Consider the following 18812-nt stretch of genomic DNA (forward strand, 5'->3'; position numbering starts at 1 on the left):
TAAAAGGATGCCCCTGTATCCCATAGGAAACAACTTCTCCACTTCCACTCTATCAAGGCCTTTGAACATTCAGGGGATTTAATGAGGTCTCCTCTCATTCTTCTGAATTCCAGTGAATACAGGTCCAGAGCCATCAAAAGCTCTTCACGTGGCAAGCAATTCAATCCTGGAATTATTTTTATGAATCTCCTTGGAACCCTCCTCAGTTTTAGCATATTATTTTAATGATAAGGGGCCCAAACCAGCTCACAATACTCCAAGTAAGGTCTCACCAGTGCTTTTTAAAGTTTCAACATTATATCCTAGCTTTTATATTCTAGTCCTCTTGAAATGAATGCTAACATTGCATTTGTCTTCCTCACCACAGGCTTAACCTACCTGCAAGTTAAACTTTAGGGAATTCTGCACAAGGACTCTATAAGTCCCTTCCCACCACAGTTCTTTTGTATTTTCTCTACATTTAGAAAATATGTCAACCCTTTCATTTCTTCTGCCTAAGTGCATGACCATACTGTATTCCATCTGCTATTTTATGGCCCATTCTCCTAATCTGTCTAGGTCCTTCTGTAGCCTCCCTACTTCCTCAAAACTATCTGCTCTCCACCTATGTTCAAATCGTCTGCAAGCTTTTCAACAAAGCCATCAAGTCCATCATCCAAATCATTAACATATAATATAGAAAGAATCGGTTCCAACACAGACGTCTGTGGAATATCACTAGTCACCAGCAGCCAGCCGGAGAAGGCTTCCTTTATTCCCACTCTTTGCCCCCTGTTTTATCCATGCCAGAATCTTTCCTATAATACCATAGGTTCATAGCTTGCTAAGCAGCCTCATGAGTTGCACCTTGTCAAAAGCTCTCTGAAAATCCAAGTACACAACATCAACTGATTCTTTGTCTATCCTGGCTGTTATTTCTTCAAAGAATTCCAACAGATTTGTCAGGCAAGATTTTCCCATAAGAAAACCATGCTGACCGAGACCTATTTTATCATGAGCCTCCAAATACCCTGAGAACTCATCCTTAATATTTGACTCCAACATCTTTCCAACCACTAAGGTCAGACTAAACTGGCCAATAGTTACCTTCCTTCTGCCTCTCTCCCTTCTTGAAGAGTAGAGTGCATTTGCAATATTCCAGTCCTCCTGAACCATTCCAGAATCTAGTGATTCTTGAAAGATCATTACTAATGCCTCCATGATCACTTTAGACACCTCTTTCAGGACTCTGGGGTGTAAACCATCTGTTCCATGTGACTTATAGAAACACAGAAACATAGAAAATAGGTGCAGGAGTAGGCCATTCGGCCCTTCGACCCTGCACCGCCATTTATTATGATCATGGCTGATCATCCAACTCAGAACCCTGCACCAGCCTTCCCTCCATACCCCCTGACCCCCGTAGCCACAAGGGCCATATCTAACTCCCTCTTAAATATAGCCAATGAACTGGCTATATTTATAAACACAAGATGCTGTAAAAGAAAAAAACAAACAAACGTCTCGTAGGCATTCTACAAATTCCTTCTCTTGGGATTCTGCATTTTGAAATCCCCCATGACTATCGTAGCACTGCCCTTTTTACATGCCTCTTCCATTTCCCAATGCAATTTATACCCCACATCCTACTTTTTGGAGGCCTATATATAACTCCCATCAGTATCCTTTTACCCTTGCAGTTCCTCAACTCTACACACAAGGATTCTGCATTTTCCTATCTTACGTAACTTCTTTCTAAGGATTTAATTTCATTTTTTTTTCACCAACAGAACCACCCCATCTCCTCTGCCTATCTGACTGCCCTTTCAATTTAAGATGCATCCTTGGATATTAACAAATTTGAGTTGAATGTGAAACAGTATTTAAGAGCATGCTATCATTCCTGGAAGGGAAACTGTTAACCACTGGAACAATTTTAAACTGTTTTACAATTCAGGAGAGACAAAACATCATTACAAATACATTAAATTACATCATTATCTACCTTCAGAACTTTTAGTTTCCCAAGAACCGTTTCCCTAGCAATGATAACTTCACGCACTTTATGCCTCCTGACACCTAGAACTTCCACCATACTACTTTCGTCTTCCACCATGAATAATTGATGCAAAATGCTTATTCAGTTCATCTGCAGTTTCATTGCCCCATTACTACTTCTACAGCATAATTTTCCAGCAGTCTGATATCCTCTCTCACCTCTCTTTTACACTTTATGTATCTGAAGAAACTTCTGGTATCCTCTTTAAAATTATTGACTAGCATATTTTCATATTCTATCTTTACCTTCTTAATGACTTTTTAGTTGCCTTCTGCTGGTTTTCGAAAATTTCCTAATCCTCTAACTTCTCACTAATTTTTGCTCTATTATATGCTTTCTCTTTGGTTTTTATGTTGGCTTTTACATTTTGTTAGCCATGATTGTGTTATCTTTCCTTTAGAATACTGTTTCATGTTTGGGATGCATATATCTTGTGTCGTTTGAATTGCTTCCAGAAATTCCATCCATTGCTGCTTTGCTGTCATCCCTGCCAGTGTTCTTTTCCACTCATTTCTGGCCAACTCCTCGCTCATGCCTCTGTAATTCCCTTTACTCCACTGTAATACTGATATATCTGACTTCAGCTTCTTCTCTCAAATTTCAGGGTGAATCTGATCATATTATGATCACTTTCCCTTAAGTGTTCTTTTACCTTAAGCTCTCTAATCAATTGTGGTTCATTGCACAACACCCAATCTAGATAGATGATCTTCTAGTGAGCTCAACCACGAGCTGCTCTGAAAAAACATCTGTTACACACTCTAGAAAATTCCCCTCCTGTTATCCAGCACCCACTTGATTTTCTGAATCTACCTGCATATTAAAGTCCCCCATGACTATTGTAAAATTGTCCTTTTGGAATGCATTTTTTATCTTCTGCTGTAACTTGTAGGCAACATCCTTACTACTGTTTGGGGGAATGTATACAACTTCCATCAGGGTCTTTTTATTTTACCTTTGCAGTTCCTTAGTTCTATCCACAACGATTCAACACCTTCCAAGCCTATATCACCTCTTTCTAATAATTTGATTTCATTTTTTACCAACAGAGCAACGCCACCCCTTCTGCCCTCCTGCCTGTCTTTCTGATACAATATGTATGCTTTGTCGTTTAGCTCCCAGCTATAAACTTTCCCCCATGATTCAAGAATGCCTACAACATCATACCTGCAAATTTGCAACTGTGCTGCAAGTTCATCTACCTCATTCAGATATAATATCTTCAGTCCTGTATTCACCCTTTTCGATTTTGTCCACCTTTTACATTGCAACTCATCATGTTGATTGCAATTTTGTCCTATCAACAGCCCCTCCTCTCTACACACTGCCTGTGTTTGTAAACCAGCTACTTCATCTTCAGCACTTTTATCCACCTTTCCTATGATTCTTCTTGAACTGAAATATATTCAGCACAGGACACTAGTTGCACTATGCTCAACTTTTTGATTCCTAACTTTGTCTGAGGTCTTTCCAACATCTGCCTCCAAACCCCCTCTCCGCTAACTGTCTTGGCACTTTGGTTCCCATCCCCCTGCAACTCTAGTTTAAACCCCACTGTGCAGCATTAACAAACCTTCCCACAAGGATATTGGTCCCCTCTCCAGTTCAGGTGCAAACCATCCCTTCTGTAAAGGTCTCACCTATCCTGGAAGATAGCCCAATAATCCAAAAATCTTATGCCCTCCCTCTTACACCAACTCCTAAGCCACATATTAGAACTTCCTAGTTCTGGCCTCATTAGCACATGGCATGGGTAGCAATCCTGAGATCACAACCCTAGAGGTCCTGCCCTTTAACTTATCACCTAACTCCCTGAACTCCTTATGCTGAACCTCGTCACTCATCCTGTCTATGTCATTGATACCTACATGGACCACGACTTTTGGCTGTTTACCCTCTTAAGAATGTTCCCATACTCTGGCACCCGGGAGGTAACATACTATCCAAGAATCTTGTTTTCTCCCACATAACTCCTGTCCATTCCCCTAACAAATCCCTCATCAGCACAGCATGCTTTTTCTCTCCCCTTCCCTTCCGAATCATAGAGGCAGCCCCGGTGCCAGAGACCTGACCACTACAACTTTCCTCTATTCGGTCATCCCCCCCTTGAAAGTATACCTGTTGCTGAGGGGGATGGCCGCAGGGATACTCTGCACTGGCTCCTTAAGCCCTTTCCCCATCCTGACTGTCACCCAGTTTCCTGTATTGTGCACCTTGGGTGTAACTACCTCTATATATGTTGTATTTATCACCCCTTCAGCCTCCTGAATGATCTGGAGTTCATCCAGTTCCAGCTCCAACTCCTTAACGCAGTTTGTTAGGAGCTGCATCTGAATGCACTTCTCACAGTTGTAGTCGTCAGGGTCACTGGAGGTCTCCCTGCCTTTCCTCATCCCACAAGAGGAGCATTTCACTATCCTCTTTGTCATCTCGATAAATATGATATGCATTTTTATGCATTCATTTATATGAACAGCATAGCCAGTTTCCCCTATCTCCAGCATTAAGTAAATGATCTTTCTTATCATTCATACTTGTTTTTGATGCCATTCATTGCAGTACTGCTGCAGTATGGTTACCATATCAAGTGGTGTTTTTTGATGTCTATAAAAACAGCACCTGTTCCATGCAGGATATAGTCAATATTAAGAAATTGTGATCATAAATTAATTGCAAGTCTCACTTAACAGTTAGAAAATAAAGATTTGCAAAGTAGGACAGGAGATTTCAGTTTGTTTAATTTTATGGCAAGTTTTTGATTCTTGATAAGTGCAAATGAACTAGTAACTTTCAAACATTAGAACAGTAGCTGCATTTCAGATGACCTTCACTGGACCTAATACTTCTTCCCTTTTGCTTTGCAGCAATTCCTTGTGCGGGTCAGTGGACAGAATGGATAAATAGAAATGAACCCAATATAATAAACACAGGAGATCATGAATCACCAGAGGATGCCTGTGATCCCAATGCTAGACCTAGTAACATACAATGTCAAAATGTTAAATCCCCCAACAAACCAATCTCTGAAACAAATAACAATGTGACATGTGGCTTGCCAGAAGGACTTACCTGCATTGCATCATTGAATGAATTAATGTGCCCTGACTACAGAATTAGAGTATGTTGTGTCTTTAACGGTACATTTGAAACAACCACAACTGTTTCAACAACAACAACAACAACACCAACAACCACAACACCAACAACCACAACACCAACAACCACATCTCCAACAACCACAACACCAACAACCACATCTCCAACAACCACAACTCCAACGGCCAGCTCAACAACTATTTCAACCACAACTCCAACAACTTCCCCAACAACTACAACAATCACCACAACTGTTTCAACAACACCAACAACCACAACAACCACAACTCCAACAACCACCTCAACAACTGTTTCTATCACAACACCAACAATCACAACAATCACACCAACCCCTTGTTACTGCCTTACGAACGAAAAACATGAGGTGAGTTTGCTATGAAGTATATGATGTAGTAGACCAGACTGCAAGTGTTTTAGAGGAAAAGAGTTTACAGGTTTGATTCATTGACTATTTTTTCTCTAACATATATATTCCATAAGGGAATCAATATTCTTCCTGCTCATAAAAACGTTTATTCATAGAAATGTGTAGGACACCATTTTTTAAATCTTGAATTGTCATCAATCACAATTTGTAAAATATTAAATCCACAAGAACAATATAAATAATACCAATAAGCCATTTGAATTTTCAACCAGTGGCAACATTTTAAAAAAAACTTTGACTTGGGGATGATCATACTTCTATTTTCTTCAGTTTTTTTTAAAGCTACTCATGAAATTCTAATCAATCTTTCTTTCTGCTTCTGATTAAATGATAAAAGTTCACAATATTTCAGGACTCTATGTAGCCCCTCACATTTGGTTCGCCCAATTGTCTTGATCTAAAGCTTTATTTTGTCTCCCTGAAAATGGAATTTCTTTGACTAATAAATGTGAATATTTCATTATTTTCCATTTCTCCATATATATATATATATCCTTACCATATTCTTGACAAGCCTTGTGTTTAATTAGAATTCTGTTGACTTTTGAATCATCTCCAAAATGCATTTTTATACGTTGCGTTTTGTCTGTCTATGTGTGGCTAATGGCAAAGCTATGGCACATGACCTGTAGAACAGTGGACAAATGGAGACAGGGAAACAGAGCCAAAATCACAGATAGATTACTGGCAGAAATGGCTAGTTCTGATGCAGATATAGAGAAAGAACAAGTTATCTAAAGTTAGAGAATTTGATATTGAGTATTTGGCAGGCTGCAGAATGTCAGTGAAATGTCTAAGTGGAATGGCGGAATCAAGTAATTCGAAACTGGATGCTCAGGGCACTCGTGCATGTGCTTCAAAGACAGTCACTCAATCTGCATTCATCTTGTTGGCCAAATGTGTACTCACATTGAAAAATTTCTACTTCAAGTCCACTCCCTTTCTCCAAATTAGAGATGCAGCTATGAGGACTTGGATGGGCCCAGTTACACCAGTCTTGGGCAACACACAGAACACTCTTTGGTTGCTTCTTACTCAGCTGCATTCCCTCAACTTTCTCCAGAATATCAATGACCGCTTTAGCATTGTTTTCTGAATTCAACCAGAACTTGACAAGTTCATTGATTTTGCTCTAATTTCCTTCTTGCTTTCACTTTCAGATGGTACATCTCTAATTCTTCTCTTCTCTTTCTGCATCTTCATCTCTATCTCAAGGGACAAACAACCTATAAACATCAGTTACCAAACCCACAGACTCCTATAGCTATCTTGACTGTGCGTATTTCTATCCTGCCTTCCTTTTTCACTGTTTTTCTTGTCTCCATTGCATTTGTTCTGAAGATGAGACCTTCTGCATGTGGCTCTGAAATGTCTTCCTTTTTCCTGAACTGTGGCTCTTCCCCTCAACCAAACTGAACAGAACCCTTGACTTGCAACTTCCACCTCGTTCTTCTGGATAGAGCACAGACAGCGTTTTCCTAGTCCTTACCTTACATCCCACCTGCCTCCACATCCATCACAAGCTCTGCTGGCTCCAACAAGAATCTACCAGCAGTCTCTTCCCCTCTTACAGCATTTTGAAAGAATTTCCCTCTTTAAAGTAAATGTTTTATATAAGGTTGGTTTTCAAAAATATTATTTCATGCACTATGACCGTAATCGATGTGGACTCAATGTCCTTTATGGGGCTGCATCAATTTTATCAGTGTAACTTTGCACACTATAGTAAGCAGCATATTGTGTGTTAAAGAATTATTTTGCATTTCTGCAAACATAAAACTTTTTGGTGGCTTCTGTTATTCAGTAGCTGAACCTGTTACAGTAATAGAGAGTACATGAGAGCATGTAAATGACTTCTTCTGACCATTTATCTAGGCCATTTGATTGTGAGTGAATTTTGGGTTGTAGCCATATTTTCACATCTTCGGTTTATGTGAGATGGGTAAAAACCCCAAAGGACGAAATCAATGCAAAAGCTAAACTTTTGCAAAATGTTTCACTCATGTTGGGTAAGCTTTGAGACATTTTTATACTGAAATGACATGTGCTGAATCCATAGGGCAATCCACTTATTTACAAACCTAATTATCTATAATTCCAGTGCACTGGGACCTGGACTGAAGACTGTGCTATTAAAAGATGTAAAAATGGAACAACTGAAATTGTTAAAGAATGTGAAACTAAAAAGCCTGTATGTAAAAACAATTTAACACCCATTGAAGTAACAAATGAATGTGGCTGCCCAGGCTGGGAATGTGGATGTTAGTATCACTTTCTTTTTCTATTTACTTATATACTGTAGAATGGATAATTGAAACATTAACATTCTTTGTTTTGTTTGCCTTCTCACAAGAACATGCAAGCCATACTGTGCTTACTTTTTTTTTAGGTGAATGCAAGGTGTATGGTGACCCACATTATATGACCTTCAATCAGCTTTATTATAATTTTTACAAGGATTGCACCTATGTTCTTATGGAAGAACGGAAACCAAAACACAACTTGCGTGTTCTAGTAGACAATTTCTACTGCTTTCCTCCTGTACGTTTTTCATGCCCAAAAAGATTAATCATTTTTTACAATGATGTTAATCTCACCATTTCAACCCATGAAGGCAACGTGGTAAGTACTATGATTTTTATGGTATTGCTGCCCATCACTGCAATTGAACTGGCCATTGATAATATTCTAATATTTGTTATAAAGGGTTGCTTGCACCAATGAAACTGCATTGCAATTTCTGAGTTTGCTGCCTTTTAAATGGGTATGAGAGGGCAAAGAACTGATTTAAATAGATTCCCTTAGGGGCAGTGGATATTTCTTTTATTAATTTAATGAATAAATGCCTCATGATTAACCAGATCCAAAGTTATTCACAGTGGGCACCATGGTAGCATAACGGTTAATGCAATGCTACCACAGCTCGGGCCATCAAAGTTCTTGGTACGTCCTCCCTGTAGAATGCGTGGTTTTCTCACACAGTCTAAAGACCTATCAGGTAGGTTAATTGGTCATTCTAAATTGTCCTTGATTATGTTATGGTTAAATTGGGGTTGTCAGGGGTTGCTGGGTAATGTGGCTCAGAGGGCTGGAAAGGCTTATTCTGCACTGTCTCTCTAAATATAAACATAAGCTACCAATCGTTATTATTTTGCTGCTCTATAGTTCTGATGTTTAGGTGAAACTCTGTTTTATAATCCTGCAGTTAACGTTTGGCGGAATTAAAACAGGAATTCCCCACAAAAGTGATGGAATAAAGATAAATGAAATGCCTAATGGCGGTGTAAAGATTTACTTCACTGCTATTCAAACAACAATTATTGCTAAGCAGCTTTATTTTAAGATAAGTGTGCCAGGAAAACACTTTTTTGATAATACCCAAGGACAGTGTGGTATGTTGTTTTAAATTTCACATATTTGTTATTTTCTCCCTTACCCTTACCATTTTATTCGTAGTCTTAAATTACTCATGTTCTAATGTTCACCACATTGTTTCTTTTTATTTCTTAGGCACCTGTACAGATGTTCCTGATGATGACTGCATGAGACCAAATGGGACAAAGGAGGCTACTGACTGCTGTCCCATCACAGCATTAGATTGGAAATATGATGATCCCACTAAGCCAGAGTGTAAAACAGCTCCTACAGATAAAAGTTGCGATAACCTCCCACCCACACCAACACCCTGCAGTCCCCCTGAACCTTTTTGTGATACCATTTCACCAGAGTATGTAAAATAAAATTCAAGTGTGTTTGTTTGTGTGTGTGTGTGTGTGTGTGTGTGTGTGTGTGTGTGTGTGTTTTGGGCAATGCCAGTTAGGAAGGCCATGATGAAGCCTTGGGATCATAACCCATGCATCTCCATGCAGCAATTTAGAATCAGAATTAGATTTATTACTACTGACATATGCTATGAAATTTGTCATTTTGTGGCAGCAGTACAGAGCAAAATGTTGGGATGTTATGTTGAAGTTGTTTAAGACATTGATGAAAACTAATTTGGAGTATGATGTGCAGTTTTGGTCACTTGCCTGTAGGAAGGATGTATGTAAATAAGATTGAAATTTACAAGGATGTTGCCGGGTCTAGAGGACCTGAGTTATAAGGAAAGATTGAATAAGTTAGGACTTTAGTCCTTAGAACATAGAAGACTGAGAGGAGATTTGATAGAGGTATTCAAAATTATGAGGGTTATAGATAGGGTAAATGCAAGCAGACTTTTTCCACTGAGGTGTGGTGGGACTGCAATGAGAGGTTTTGGGTTAAGGGTGAAAGGGAAATAGTTTAAGTGGAACATGAGGGGAAATGTCTTAACTCACAGGGCTATGAGAGTGTGGAACGAGCCACCAGGACAAGTGGTGCATGCAAGCTTGATTTCAACATTTAAGAGAAGTTTGGGTAGGTACATAGATGTTAGGGGTCTGGAGGGCTATGGTCCCAGTGTAGGTTAATGGAAGTAGGCAGTTTAAATGATTCGGCATGGACTAGCTGGGTCTTTGGGCCTGTTTCTGTGCTGTACTTCTGTATGATTTTATGACATAAAGAATTAAAGTTAAAGTTCAAAGTAATTATCAAAGTACATACATATCACCATATTTAACCCTGAGAATTGAATTTCTAGACAATTATTTACCAGTGTTTGTAACTTAGTTCTGACCATCCTTTTTAATCCCCACTCTTCGAGGAAAAAACAAACTTGGGTAATTCAAAGGGAATTTATTATCTTAAACTAAATAAAATGGTTGAGATATTTGTTGAGATAAAGACTGAAATTGGTACATAGGTTCATATTTTGAAGAGAAATATCACCTGTATTATGTTTGAATATGATTATATGTTTCAAGTATTTTGGGGCTTTTTATTTTCAAATATTTTGTGGTTTGAATAGTTGTTCATTGCATTTAAATTTTCTTGATGTTTTTCAATGAAACATTTAGAATAGATAACCTTGACAACTGGCTACATTGGGGACACATTTGCCCAGCAATAAGAAATATTTTGTTCCATTATGAGAATAAGAACCCTAAAAACACATGATTTTTCTTAGCTTTCTCACCAAATCTCATGTTGTCAGGGAAATATATGTTCTTTGTTAGGGCTCAATGAGAGAAGTTGACACTTTTATGGAACTCACGATCACCAAGAAGTTGATGTTTAGTGAGGTAATGTCAGTGTTTGTTCAATGGTCAGTGCAAGTTATGTGACCATTTACTTCAAATTCTTCACTATTCAGCAAAATATAGAAATGATTTTTCACTCTGGGATTGTTTTGATCATGAATAAGGCAGCAAATTAGTGTAGTGGTTAGCACAACACCTATGGTAAGGCAACACGAGTTCAATTCCCGCTGCTGCCTGTAAGGGATTTGCATGTTTTTCCCGTGACCATGTGGGTTTCCTCTGGTTGCTCCAGTTCCCCACAGTCCAAAGATATGCCAGTTAGTAGCTGGTCATTGTAAATTGTCCCGTGACTAGGCTTGAATTAAATCAGGGGATTTCTGGGTGGCGGGGATCGGAGGGCTGGAAGGGCCTATTCTGCCCTGTATCTCAATAAATTAATTAACTAAATAAGTTGAAGAAATATACAGTAATTTTATTTCTCAGTGGAGTTAAAATAGAAAGCCCTATTTTGGCTTTACATTGATGATCTAAACAATTGACCAAATATATAGTTTAAAACATAAAAGTACATTATGCCATAAGTACATTATGGAAAATGTAATGTTTTTCTTTGACCAGTTTGTGTTTTCCCCTACAGCGTATTTAAAAATTGCACAATGGACCAGCTTAAGCCTTATTATGGAAGTTGTGTAACGGACTTTTGTCTAACAAAAAATTCAAGTCTTGTCTGCATTGCCATAGAATCTGCTGCTGACCATTGTAAAGGTGACACATGTGTTGACTGGAGATCCAGAGTGGATGATGGTGTTTGCGGTAAGTACTATGAATCTAAAATCTTTATGACACAGTTTATATCAATATTTTAATTTTATTTGTTAATTTTGATTTAGAATCAGGTTTATTATCTCTGACATATGTTGTAAAATTTGTTGCTGTGTGGCAGCAGTACAGTGCAAGGCATAAATTTGCCATAAATTACAATTAAAAATAAAATAAATAAGTAGTGCAAAAGAGGAATAGTGATGTAGTGTCTATGGGTTCATGGACCATTCAGAATTATAATGGTGGAGTGGAAGAAGCTGGTCCTAAAATGTTCAGTGCGAGCCATGAGGCTCTTGTACCTCCTCCCTGATGGTGGGAATAAGAAGACGGTATGTTCAGGATGGTGAGTTTCTTTCAAGATGGATGCCGCCTTCTTGAGGTGCTGCCTTTTGAAGATATCCTCGATAATGGACAGACCGTGCTCCTGATGGAGCTGGCTGAGTCTCCAGCTTTCTGCATCCTCGTTCAATCATTTTAAATGCATAGGTAGTACAGTTGGTTGGCAGACAGAACAGGGAAAGGAGCAGACTGTTGGCTTAGGTACCCATCCTAGGATATTTTAATTCCGTGGTTCCTTCTGTGTGTAGTTAATGATCTGCCCAATAGAGATAAAATTGCAACTGGCCAGTAGCAGAGTAAACTTGAGGTGGCCAGAGAACATAAATTGGGAAAAAAAGTTATGATGTTCATTTTGTGAATAAATTCATAATTTAATGGAAATTTTAAAGGAAGATATTAGTTCAGAACCCTCAGCTATGTTTATTAAGATCAATCTAACCATTCTCTCTAACATAGCCTTCCATTTTTGAATCATCCATGTGCCTAGCTAGGAGTTTCTTATATACCCCTGATATACTGTATCTGCCTCTACAAGCATCCCTGGAAAGGTGTTGCTCACACTCACCACATTCTTGTGTAAAAAAACATACCTTTGACATCCCCCCCCATACTTTCTCCCAATCATTCTAAAATAATGCCCTCTTGTATTAGTCATTTCTGCCCTGGGAAAAAAGGTCTCTGGCTATCCACTTGATCTATGCCTCTTATCATCTTGTATACCTCTATCGAGTCACCACTCATCTTCCTTCACTCCAGAGACAAAAGTCCTACCTCACTCAACCTATCCTCATAAGTCATGCTCTCTAATCCAGGCAGTATCCTGCTAAATCTTCTCTGCACTGTCTTTAAAGCTTTCAGCTAGAACTGAACACAAAATTCCAAGTGTAATCTAACCAGGGCTTTATAGAGCTTCAATATTGATGGCCCCTGATCTCAATCCCCCCCCCGCCGAGTAATAAATGCCAACATACCATACTCCTTCTTAACTACCCTATCAACTTGTGTGGTAACCTTAAGGGATCTAGGGACATTGACCCCAAGATCCCTTTGTTCCTCCACACTTCTGAGAATCCTGCTGTTAACTCTATATTTTGCCTCCAAATTTGACGTTACAAAGTGATCACTCCACACTTTCGCAAATGTGAGAAAATCTGCAGATGTCAGAAATCCAAAGCAACACAGACAAAATGCTGGAGGAACTCAGCAGGTTAAGCAACGTCTACGGAAAAGAGTAAACAGTCAATGTTTTGGGCCGAGACCTTTCATCAATAGTCTTACTGGAGGGTTTCAGCCTGAAACATCGACTGTTTATTCTTTTCCATAGATGTGGCCTGGCTTGCTGTGTTCCTCCAGCATCTTGTGTGTGTCACTTCACACTTTTCCGGGCTGAACTCTCTCTGCTGATTCTCAGACCAGCTCTGCATCCTATTAATGCCTCATTATAACCTACCATAATCTTCTACACTATCCACGGCTCCACCAACCTTCCAGTCGTCTGAAAACTTACTAACCCACCCTCACTTCCTCATTCGAATCATTTATAAAAATAAAAAAGAACAGGTCCCTGTAGAACTGCACTGGTTACCAGTCTCCAGACAGTGTACACTCTAACTGCACCAAACTTTGTCTTCTATGAGCAAGCCAATTCATATTTTGTCTGCCGAGTTTCCCTGGATCCTCTGCCTCCTGTCTTTCTGAATAAGCTTACCATGGGAAACCTTATCAAATGTCTTCCTAAAATACATATACATCACATCACAGTTCTGCCTCCATCAGTGTGCTTTGTCACAGTCTCAAGGAATTCAATCAGGCCTGTGAGGCTTGACCTGCTCCTCAACAAGTAAGCTGGCTTTCCATAATCAAACTATGCTTCACCAAATGCTCATAAATCCCGTTTCTAAGTATCTTCTCACATAATTTGTCCTCCTCTGAAGTAGGGCTCACATGTCTATAATTCTGCAGTTATTTGTACTCTGATAGGGCATTTTGCTGAGATGAATAATTCAGAGTGAAACAAAACAGTTTGATGTTAAACACAAGAGATTCTGCAAATGCTGGAAATCCAAAGCAACACACATAAAGTACTGGTGGAACTCAGCAGGTCAGGCAGCACCTATGGAAATGAATAAACATTCAATGTTTAAGGCCAAGACCCATCATCATCAGTACTGAAAAGGAAGATGCAAGATGCCAGAATAAAAATGAGGCCGAGGGGAAGGAGAACAAGCTAGAAGGTGATAGGTGAAGTCAAGTGGATGGTAAATGTAAAAAGCTGGAGAAGAATGAATTTGATAGGACCATGGAAGAAAGGAAAGGAGGGGAGGTGATATGTAGGGAAGAACAAGAGGTAAGAGGCCAGAGCGGGAAATAGAAGAAAGGGAAAGCGGGAGAGGAAAAGAAAAAAAATTATCAGAAGGCAAAATCGATGTTCATTTCATCGGGTTGGAAACTACCCAGATGGAATATGAGGTGTTGCTCCTCCACCCTGAGAGTGGCCTCATCCTGGCAGAAGAGAAGGTCATAGACCAACATGTCAGAACAGGAAATAAAATGGTTGGCTACCTGGAAATTCTGCTTTAAGTGGATGGAGTGGAGGTGCATGAAAAAGCAGTCTTCCAATTTACATCAGGTCTCACCAATGTAGAGGAGGCCAAATCGGGGGGGATTGGATACAATAGGCAACCCCAACAGATTTATAGGTGAAGACATGTTCACCTTAAACACAAGAGATTCTGCAAATACTGGAAACTTTGAGCACACAAAGCCTAGAATAAAGGTACGGCCTCCTGTACATCAGTAAGACTGTTGCAGATTTGGGAACTGCTATGTCGAGCATTTTGCTTTGTCCACCACAAAAGGCAGGATCTCCAAGTGTCTATCCATTTCAGTTCAACTTCATGTTCCCATTCTGACACAACATTGCTTGTCTCCTTTACTGCCATGATGAGGCCAAATTCGGAGTGGAGAAGCAATACATCATATTCTGTCTGAGCAGCCTCCAACCTGATGGCATGAACATTGATTTCTCTAACTTCTGGTAATTTCTTCCCTTACCTACCCATCACCTTTCTCTCGTCCTTCTCCTCCTTTCCTTTCTTCCATTGTCCACTTCATCTTCAACTCTTTACCTCTTTCACCAATCCACTTCTAGCTTCTTACTTCATCCCATCCCCTACCCGCCTTCCCCCTCATCTGTCAACACCGAGCTTGTACTTCTTCCCTCCCAGCACCTTATTCTGGCTTCTGTCCCTTTCCTTTCTAATCCTACTGCAGGATCTTGACCTGAAACGTCGACTGTTTATTCTGTCCCATAGATGCTGCCTAACTTCCTGAGTGCTTCCAGCAAATTCTGCATGTTGCTCATTTTAAAGCCTCTTAAAGAGATATCATAAATTCTAGATATCATTCAACTTAATCAGTTTGTCAGAAGAAGTCAAGGGAACAGAAACTTATGGGCTGCATTGTACCCAAGGTTACCCATAGCTAAGTTTACATTCATTATGAATAACAAGGTTGTGTTTACCTATTTCAGCCCTGCAGTTTCTCTAAAGACATCTTTATCACATCTGCCCCATGAAGTGGAAAAGTCCATAATTTATAACTAGACTTGAAAGCATTGGCATTTGAGGCTCCATCGTTACTCCATGTACTGCTGATTGTCAGTGATAGTGAGAAACTGTTGAAGTACATTTACGTAATTAATTAAATGATAATTTTAAAAAAATACTATATTGATAACTGATGTCATTTTGGTAGCTATACTAGCAATAGTAGCATCTAGTGACCATCCAAATCCAGCTGACTTGTTTCATTTAGAATGACTTCTCTACATTAAAAAGATACAACATAGATCATTACAGCATGGTACAGGCCCTTTGGCCTATGATGTGCCAACCTTTTGACCTACTCTTAAGATCAATTTAACCCTTTCCTCCTGGACAGCCTTCCATTTTTCTATCATCCATGGTGTTGCAATAAAATTTTATAGAGGTAAATTTTATACCTCCTCAAAATGCAGACATTTTCTATTTTTATGTGGCTTTCTGAGCACGATCTTTCCATCCAATTAGAAAATATTTTCATTCTGTCTGCTGGTCATTATACAACATCACAATGTCTTGAGTTTTGTTTTATTGGAATAGGGGAAAAGATTATGGTCTTTTAATAATGCCAGACCATAATATACTCATGGAAAACATCATGGACAGTAACTAAGAAAAGAGAGGTGGAGACTTAAGAAGATTTATCTTCTGCAATCTCGACCATTACCAGTAGTTAATCCATTCCCTTCCACCATCAGATTTCTGAATGGAGTGACCAAGCAATATGAATAAGTTTAATTTCAAGATTTTGAATTCCAGTGCAGGAATGTGTATTCATACTTGTATCAAAATATTGGCATTTTTGCACTCAATTCTTTTAAAATTGAGCATTTATTTATTTATTTATGATGGTTGCTCAGAATACTTAATGTTGTACATTTTAAAACATTTTTAATTTTTTTTTTAGAAATGGAATGTAAGGAAAATTTTATTTACAAGGCTTGTGCCCGGAAATCTGATGATTATTGTCAGGATGGGTAAGTATGGGACATTTTTGTTTTATAGTTTAGTTGGATTGCAGTTAGTGTTTTTACATTGCCCTCTGGAATAAATAAATAATTTCCAAACATTCTCTTCTCCTCAGAAGTTTGTTATAGCATGCAATTAAGCTGTCAAATAAGCAAATAGGTCACCTGCCATGTAGGAATCCGTTAGTCTCATGAGACCATGGATTTGCGCCTTGGAAGGCTTGCAGGGTGCAGGCCTGGGCAAGGTTGTATGGAAGACCGGCAGTTGCCCATGCTGTAAGTCTCCCCTCTCCACGCCACCGATGTTGTCCAAGGGAAGGGCATTAAGACCTATATAGCTTGGCACAGGTGTCGTCGCAGAGCAATGTGTGGTTAAGTGCCTTGCTCAAGGACACAAAATGCTGCCTCAGCCAAGGCTCGAACTAGCGACCTTCAAATCACTAGACAAACTTGGCGCCAACGCCACCTGCCATATGGCTTGGTATAGCAATATTATCTTTCACCCTAGACAAGCAAAAACTGGAGGCCATATATTAAGGAAATCCTAAGGAAATTCAAGTCCGAGAAATAGTTAATTTGCCCAAAATAAAATTTAAAGCTATTTTAAATCCACTTACTCCTGGTGCTAAATTCTTTAATCATGCAAACTCATACAACAACACAGTGGTGTTTGTCACTTGACTAGGCAATATGATTAATGTTCCTGATACTGAACCATTGGTCCACTGCAAGAATATTTTGTATTATTCCTCTGAACCTGCAGCAGGATTGGTGTGAGAATGTAGCCATTCTTCTGGCAAACTGCAGGGATAAAAGTCTAGAAGTATTTTGGGAAAATAAACAACTTCTGAATGTAATAACTTTACATTCTGTTTTTTAGTGTAATAATGAAGGGAGAAAATCTACTTTCTTATGAAGAAGGCTGTTACTGCCCAGATGGAATGATGAGATCTGAAGACAAGACAAAATGTGTTTCATCATGTAAGCTCAGAGTTAATAACAAATAATTTTGATTATTGTATCAATTAAAATCACAGAACTCATGAACCCTTTTCCCTGAAAAAACAGGTTGTCGGGACAGGGACGGAAAACGAAGACCGGTAGGAATTCAGAATTTGATATTCCCTTTTTGTGAAAAATACTTCAGAAGAACATAGAGTACATTAATTACCAGTGGTATTTGTGGCTTTCACAACTTTCAAGGACTCTCCATGTCATGTTCTCGATATTTATTGTTTGTTTGTTTGTTTGTTTATTTATTTATTTTAATTATTATTTCTTGCTTTTGGCTTTTGCACACTGATTGTCTGCCTTGTTGAACGTGGTCTTTCATTGATTCTATTAGAGTTATTGGATTTATTGAGTATGACTGCAAGAAAACGAATTCTCAGGCTGTATATAGTGATTTTGATTATACATTTACTTTGATCTTTGAATTTTTAGAATGGGAAACACAATTTGCTTTTCACTCCATCTTTCCTACTGATACAACCTTGTTGAAACAGTTTGATGAGACAGATAAATGATGTGGAATGGAAATTTAGCTCGAATCAGTCCCTTGCCTTCCAAGTCATAAAATTTTATTATATTTTTGGATTAGTAAAATTGTTATCATAACTTTGAACCAAATTATTGACTGTGTTAATTCGTGTACTGGCTTGCAAGAAATGACGAACAGAAGTAGTTGTTGTAAAACATTAATGGCAGCTTCCAGGTTTGTTATTAACAAATTAAGAAGTAAACATTAGCTTTCTGGAACAGCAATAACTACCTGTTAGCAAACAAGAATCTATGTTGAGAATTTCAGAGCATTTCTCCCTAAATTTTGGTTGTAATTTCAGTAGCAATCCCAAGTAAATGGTACAAATGGCTATTCAGAAAGTTTCTTGAGGGAACTATTGATCTCTTGTTGTATTACTCCTGCAAAGTTCCAGGCTGATACTTACAATCAATTACATTTCTGAATTGATAACTTTTGTGGTTAATAAATCTAATTCTTACATGTCCACGTAACCAGGATATTGCCCCCAAATATTCATAGTGATTCATGTATTCCCAATTCTTCTAACAGAAAATTACCAGAAGGATTGGATATTAAGAAAGGATTCTGGAAAAGAAATCTTGGTCATGTGGGAAGGTGAAAAGTTTCAGCCCACCTACTATATCTCTTAAAAGATGCAAATGAAAGCAAGCTGGACTAGAAACTACAGCCCCACAAGTACATGCAAGATTACAGTGTCAACATGCTAGCTGAGATGAGGCATACTAAGAAATGGCCATGGTTCTAGGATCACAGCCCTGAATAATCTTTAAAAACAAACTTTAACAGTTTATTTTCAAAGAGCTTACAATCTTTTCAGTATTTTAACATCCAAGTTT

At 38.7% G+C, this 18812-nt stretch overlaps 1 protein-coding gene across 1 annotated transcript in view; it reads left to right on the top strand.

The window, feature by feature from the left end:
• LOC134359366 (mucin-2-like) overlaps positions 1–18812 on the top strand; it is a 113547-nt gene that overhangs the window by 88688 nt on the left and 6047 nt on the right. Inside the window, exons 31-39 of the mRNA XM_063072502.1 lie at positions 4903–5519; positions 7684–7843; positions 7972–8204; positions 8788–8974; positions 9093–9309; positions 11340–11515; positions 16373–16442; positions 17314–17414; positions 17502–17533. Coding sequence (XP_062928572.1) covers positions 4903–5519; positions 7684–7843; positions 7972–8204; positions 8788–8974; positions 9093–9309; positions 11340–11515; positions 16373–16442; positions 17314–17414; positions 17502–17533 — 1793 coding nt within the window. The remainder of the gene's footprint in view (positions 1–4902; positions 5520–7683; positions 7844–7971; positions 8205–8787; positions 8975–9092; positions 9310–11339; positions 11516–16372; positions 16443–17313; positions 17415–17501; positions 17534–18812) is intronic.

The sequence above is a fragment of the Mobula hypostoma genome, chromosome 20 (genome assembly GCF_963921235.1).
Source record: "Mobula hypostoma chromosome 20, sMobHyp1.1, whole genome shotgun sequence".
In the NCBI taxonomy this organism is placed as follows: Eukaryota; Metazoa; Chordata; class Chondrichthyes; order Myliobatiformes; family Myliobatidae; genus Mobula; species Mobula hypostoma.